Source organism: Glycine soja, chromosome 8, assembly GCF_004193775.1.
Source record: "Glycine soja cultivar W05 chromosome 8, ASM419377v2, whole genome shotgun sequence".
NCBI classification, from domain to species: domain Eukaryota; kingdom Viridiplantae; phylum Streptophyta; class Magnoliopsida; order Fabales; family Fabaceae; genus Glycine; species Glycine soja.
The window spans coordinates 18,578,115-18,585,032 of NC_041009.1; the positions used below are offsets into that span (position 1 = coordinate 18,578,115).

The window sequence follows — 6,918 nt, forward strand, 5'->3', positions numbered from 1 at the left end:
GAAAATCAAAAGACTAATCTTTAAGGACAAAAAATATACTAACCCTTTATTTCATTTAAGAAATAGTTTCCATCTTTTAAAATTTGTGACTTTTATTTGAACAAATTCCTATTACCTTACATGAAAGAAGCTTACACTACTACTTGATAAAGTCTCAAACTTTTTTGAAAAAAATGAATATATAGTAGTACTAAATAAATACAACAGATACATATATAGAGAACTATAAATTAATGTAAGTTTAATATATATATATAATGTAGCAGAGCAAAAGACAATTGAAAACGAAAATACTAGTAATTAAATAGCATGATATGGATTAGGTTAAGAATGGTCTAGACATAAAATCCAAGTCAGTTATCCTAGTTTTTTTTTCTTTTGTTTTACACTTCATCCAGACAAAGATTAAATCTGAATTTGGCTAAACGGTGATCAGGGAAGCTTCGAATATAGTGTTAGCAGTTGACTCTCTCTTTGTCCCTTCCAAAACAGCTCCTACCAGCCATGTTGTTTTTTCTCTTGTACCTATCCCAATTTGTTTCATATTTTATGTCATAAACTAATGCACAAACTCTTACAACCGGCTAATGTCACTCTCAACCGTTTCAACACGCGTTTTCAAGGCCCCTATCATTGAATTAACATTAACATTTTTTTACATACCAATTCCCTTCCCACTACACATTTTCTGAGTCTTCAAAGATTCCATAATTTCAAAGACTTTGTGTGCACCACACCACCATGGGATATGAAACTAGAAAACTCTCAGATGAGTATGAAGTTTCAGATGTCTTGGGAAGAGGTGGATTTTCTGTTGTTAGAAAAGGCACCAAAAAAGCAAGCAATGACACCAAAACTCATGTAGCCATCAAAACCCTGAGAAGGGTAGGCACTGCTTCAAACTCCAACAACCATTCTGGATTTCCAAGACCAAAAGGTGGAGAGAAGAGCACAGCAGCTATGATGGGGTTCCCCACATGGAGACAAGTCTCAGTCTCAGATGCCTTGCTCACCAATGAGATTCTTGTGATGAGGAGAATAGTGGAAAAAGTTTCACCACACCCTAATGTGATTGATCTCTATGATGTGCATGAGGACTCAAATGGGGTGCACCTTGTGTTGGAGCTGTGTTCTGGTGGGGAACTGTTTGATAGGATTGTGGCACAAGATAGGTACTTATGAAGCACCAATACTTTCATTTGTCCTAAGTATCCGATACCGATACTTTTGGATACTTCACCGATACGTTTGGATACTTTGATTTGTTCTACGTACATAGCCTTCAAAAAAGTTATAAAAATCTAATATAGGTATATATGAGAGATAGAAGTATGTATAATATAGAAACAGAAGCATTGTACCTTGATGAATAAAAAATAGAAACTCTCTTCTTTATGGATGATCCAAATAAAGGAATGAGATTAATACTATTCCTATTTGTAGAGAATAGGAAGTGATTTATGATAACATAGTTTATAATTTTTACTTTACTTTTAGCAATGTCCAAGAAGTATGTTTTTAACTTAATTTTGCAGAATTGCAAGATATACTTATTATGTTTTTTGAACTTCTTTAGAATAATCATATCTCGGTATCGAATACGTATTGTATCTGATATATTATCTATGCATAGGTACTCAGAGACTGAAGCTGCAGGTGTGGTTCGGCAGATAGCTTCAGGATTAGAGGCTATTCATAAAGCTAACATTGTCCACAGGGACTTGAAGCCTGAGAATTGCCTCTTCTTGGATGTGAGGAGGGACTCTCCTCTTAAGATCATGGACTTTGGGTTGAGTTCTGTTGAGGAATTCACTGACCCAATTGTTGGTTTGTTTGGATCCATTGATTATGTTTCACCAGAGGCTCTTTCTCAAGGGAAGATAACTACCAAGAGTGACATGTGGTCTCTGGGAGTGATTCTATATATCTTGCTCTCTGGGTATGTTGACTTTTTTTTTTTTTTCACATGTTTAGATTGTGTGTCCCCATATACCCATGTGCAATAGCTGTACATAGGGAAAGCCATCAATCGCTTTTAGACATGGAAATAAAATATGGTATCGCCTTATAATTGGAGGCAAATAATTAAAGGATGAGTTTTTCATATTCATCTTATCAGTCACCTTTGCTATCATGTTAATCAATTGTCCTTTGCTTCACTGTACATGTTTTCTTCTAGGCACATCAATAGATGAAAGGAATTATTATATTTCTCTTAAGTAACGAAATTAACTCAATTTTATCCTTTTTTGTGTGTGTGCAGGTATCCACCTTTCATTGCTCAGAATAATCGCCAGAAACAACAAATGATAATGAATGTAAGTAACATATCTTGCACAACATTTAAGTGTGACTCCTCAAAGAGAGAATGAGTAACATAGACAGTAAAAATGAGCAATGTATGAAAATGTGACTTTTACTCAAATACATTGTCCATTTTGAATCTACCTCGTGTTTTCTCATTGTAACTTGCAACTTTCATCATAAAAGTACAAAATATATTAAATTACATCATTTGCAAGCCACTGTACCTTTGCATTAATGTGCCAGATCCAATGACCAGTGCAAAAGTATAGTGTCTTGTGTTGCATTGTTACTTGCAAGACTATTATTACCTTTTGACTCTTAGAAGAAACAATGTTTAAGTTAAATCCGGGTTACGGCATGTTACATCTTCCATCAGGTGATCAATCTATAATGCTCTTGCTTACCAAATCAAATATTTTGGAACAGGGGAATTTCAGTTTCTATGAGAAGACTTGGAAGGGCATTACCAATTCAGCGAAGCAACTGATTTCAGATCTTCTCACTGTTGATCCTAGTAGAAGACCTAGTGCTCAAGATGTATTGTACACTCTTACTAACCTCATTAATCTTAATTGAGCCATATTTTTCTTTCTTTTCTTGCTACATGGAATGAAGCAAAGCTACTATGAAAGTAGTCCTGTGTTGGAAAAAATTACCACAAAAAAAAACCATTTATGTAGTACATGTTTAGATTGTTTTTACTTAAATAGTTTTTAGTTATGCATTTAAAAGAATGAGAAGAAAAAAACTACTAATCAGTGTAAATATTTGTTCAACATTTTGCATCATATTATTTTCAAGCACAAAGTTTGGAGATATTTTATTAAAATAGTTAGAGAACAATGACCCCCGCACACTTACACTTTGATTTATGTCTTGGAACAGCTTCTGAGTCATCCATGGGTGGTAGGTGACAAAGCCAAAGATGAGGCAATGGACCCTGAGATTGTCTCAAGATTGCAGAGCTTTAACGCTAGGCGCAAACTCCGTGCAGCTGCAATTGCTAGTGTTTGGAGCACCGCAATCTTTCTCAGAACTAAAAAGCTGAAATCCTTGGTAGGAACACATGATCTCACAGAAGAGGAAATTGAAAATCTCAGGATGAGTTTTAAGAAGATGTAAGTATTCATGAGTCAAGATCAAAATACAGAATTGATCAAACAACCAAGGCCTTATTTGGATAAACTTCTCTATAAACACTTGTAGGAAAAGAAAATAAGAAGGTAAAATACATTAAGCTTCTCCATAAGATAAAATTAACTTATGTACCTTAGCCTTAGGATAAGTTAAATTAAAAGTGCTTCTCTAAAAATTAAGTGCATAAGTTGATTTTAACTTGTGCAAGAAGCTTAATTCATTTTAGCTTCCTAATTTCTTTTTGTTTATACAGAAGTTTATCCAAACAGGGATTATATTTGGTTTTTAGTTGGGATCCTCCACCATTCTTTCAAAAGTAAAACTAATAAAGTCTCTTTAGTTCTCAGTTGAGTTCGATTATAAACAAGTTTCGACTCAATTTTGCCTTGAACTCAGTTTGAAATGGATGGAATGTTGTTTTTGCAAACTCAGCTTTAATAGGGAATTCATTCAAATTCAAGTTTGCAAACTTTAATGCAAACATTGATAGAAGAAGGATAACTATTCTATCACTACTCCTAATTCGACAACTAGAAGAGAGGGAACATGCACAAATTTAGCTCTTCAGTTTGACAAGAAACCAAATATTTGTATACAGCACTTGTCTTTGACAGTTTCTTTTGACTGATATAAAAATGTTCTTTGTTGTTAACAGATGTGTGAGTGGGGACAATGCCACTCTATCTGAGTTTGAGGAGGTGCTGAGAGCCATGAAATTGCCATCACTGATCCCTCTAGCACCACGTATATTTGACTTGTTTGACAACAACCGTGATGGAACAGTTGACATGAGAGAGATACTATGTGGTTTTTCCAGCTTCAAAAACTCCAAAGGAGATGATGCTCTCCGTTTGTGCTTCCAGGTGAGCCTTTTTCTCATAACTGATACAGTCAACACAAATATACTGTATATGGAAATCACATTCTTGTGATTAAATTACATGCCTCACAATTTTCACCACACCTTCTCTGTTCTCAACCTCTAACAAATCTAGAAAAAGACTCCAACATACACAATAAAATAAAGAAACAGCTATAAAGTTCTTTATATATGACTTGGTGTTTGGCTTCATTTTAGATTCTCTAAATTCACGTTGAAGTACTTATTAACGTGATTTTAGGTATATATTCTCATGTTTGGTTTCATATTCAAGAATTGATATTAGGTTCAAAATTGATTCATTGAAGAAACTTTAAATAATTTTAAATTGGAATAAAAAATTTATAGAATTTTGTTATTAACTTACTTTTAGAATAAACCATCCACTAATAAATCATATCACATCAAAATCAATTTTAACTAAAATTAATTTTAGAATATTTTTAATACTTTCCCAATTATACACTATTACAAAGAAAAGGTGCTTAACTAATTTGCCTCTTGGTTTTCTTGGACCCAGATGTATGACACAGATCGATCCGGGTGCATCACCAAGGAAGAAGTAGCATCCATGCTGAGAGTAATATTATGTCCCTTCCTTTTTAGGATAAAATATATTTTAAATCTTTTAATTTTTTGTTAAATTTATAGTTCCTATACTTTAAAAAAAATGATGATATTGATTCCCATATTTTTTTATCACTTTATAACGGGTGAATTTCATCTATTTTTTAAACTTAGACCAAGACCTATTTTGGAGAGAAAAATCAATTTAACATTATATTTTGTTTCTCTCCAAAATGTAGCCTGAAAACTATTAGATGCATATTTGGATTAAAGTTTGCAAACTTGTTGAGACAAGTTAAGTTGAGTTAAACTTTAGTTTGCCTCAACTTAAGTTTACAAACTAAAAGTAACCCAAATCTTTCTTTTATAAAATTGGATTATAAGATAACATTTTGAGTTCAAACACACTTTTGGATAAACAAACATATTACTAAAATGAGGTTATTCTTGAAAAGTACGTTTAACATTCAAAAATACTTCTTCAACTAATAACCAAACATATAGGATACTCTTGCAAAACTCAATTTGTAAACTTAAATTTTCATACTGCAATCCAAATATGCACTTAAAATTCACTTGTGACTTTCATCTTTTGACACATTTTACTCTATTTTTCTAGTTAGCCTTAACTTGTGACTTTCATCTTTTGACACAAACAAATTCACTTAACAACAGGCTTTACCAGAAGACTGTCTTCCAGCTGATATCACTGAACCTGGCAAATTGGATGAAATATTTGACCTAATGGATGCCAACAGTGATGGAAAAGTTACATTTGATGAATTCAAAGCTGCTATGCAGAGAGATAGCTCACTCCAAGACGTAGTTCTCTCTTCTCTTCGTCCACAATAGTTCTCCTAATTTTCATTAATTTTATGGTATTATTAATTATTATGGTCTTTTCAATATGGAGTAGTACTATTATTTTCTCCTTTTCTTCTTCCTCGGGCATTCTTTTTGCTGACTTATTGATACTATAGGACAAAAAGAGAGTATTGGAGTACTATATAGTGAAATTGTGCCATATAATTTTTTCTTTGACAGTTATCTACGAACTTCTGCGTTCTCATGTCGTTCGTCAATCTCGCAGTGGAGATTCCAACGCCAACAAGATAACAAACGAAATGCATTCAAGAAAAAGAATGAATTTCCATTGAAATTTATTTGAGAAAGTTATTAAAAATGATTGACCTAAAAACTCCTAATTGATCAAATTTTATTTTGAATTTCAATAAAAAAAATTATTAGATCTTTAATATATTAAAACTTTTATTTTAAATTTTTACCTTTAGAATTCTTCCATCAAATTATAAATAAAATAAAAATAATTTGTGATGATTTTTAATATATCTATTTAAAAATTTAAATTATAATTTATAGTGATTTTTAACCACTAAAATCAATTATAAAAAAATCAATGAGATCTTCAAATAAGATTTCCACCATCAATTAAAGCACAGCATAAACCCTTCTTTTCTTCCATTCAAGATCTCTACAATCAATTAAATAAAAATAAATTCATAAAAAACACTTAAAATCCGTATTATATTCAATTCCTTTCTTTCTCATTCCCAATATGGATTCCCATGACAATCAAATCTCCGGTTATGATTCCAACCTTGCCCACATTGCCTCTGTCCACACGCACCTCGACGAAATCTATAAAAGGTAGCTTTAGAATGTGAATCAATTTGCTCGACATTTGAGGAACTAGGCAAAGAACATGGTTCTAGGAAGCAGGCGTGGATTCCGACGACTAAAGTTCTTGTTAAAAGCGTTGGTCTGAGAGGTACTTAGGGAGACGAACGAGCCTTGTGGTTTGGGAAAAAGTAGTAGGTTTGAGGATTCATTTGCTAATGTGGAGGCTGACACAAAAGGTTGTTGTTGTTCAAGGTTTATTATAAGTGGAGTGATTCACTTGGACACTAGAAGGGAGTTCAACATTGACACCAATATTGATCAGGCTATTTTTTTCTCACAAGCACACTAGCTTTTGATATTGCTTTTCAAGCTTTTTGCTTGGAGAG

At 32.8% G+C, this 6,918-nt stretch overlaps 1 protein-coding gene across 1 annotated transcript; it reads left to right on the top strand.

Moving 5' to 3' along the window:
• Window positions 1-587: 587 nt before the first annotated feature.
• Window positions 588-5,932, top strand: LOC114422844 (calcium and calcium/calmodulin-dependent serine/threonine-protein kinase). The gene is made up of 8 exons (XM_028389387.1): window positions 588-1,172; window positions 1,634-1,939; window positions 2,264-2,318; window positions 2,734-2,844; window positions 3,193-3,425; window positions 4,100-4,307; window positions 4,845-4,904; window positions 5,567-5,932. Exons 1-8 carry the CDS (start codon window positions 742-744, stop codon window positions 5,741-5,743), a joined length of 1,581 nt encoding a protein of 526 aa, XP_028245188.1. The 5' UTR covers window positions 588-741; the 3' UTR covers window positions 5,744-5,932.
• Window positions 5,933-6,918: the final 986 nt, after the last annotated feature.

What these genes read in the sequence shown, in the direction of transcription:
- LOC114422844 (XM_028389387.1), top strand. Translation starts at nt 742, where the DNA reads ATGGGATATGAAACTAGAAAACTCTCAGATGAGTATGAAGTTTCAGAT. An exon ending in AACAACAAATGATAATGAAT is followed by an intron (nt 2,319 to 2,733) that starts GTAAGTAACATA and finishes ATTTTGGAACAG; the next exon opens with GGGAATTTCAGTTTCTATGA. An exon ending in AGGATGAGTTTTAAGAAGAT is followed by an intron (nt 3,426 to 4,099) that starts GTAAGTATTCAT and finishes TGTTGTTAACAG; the next exon opens with ATGTGTGAGTGGGGACAATG.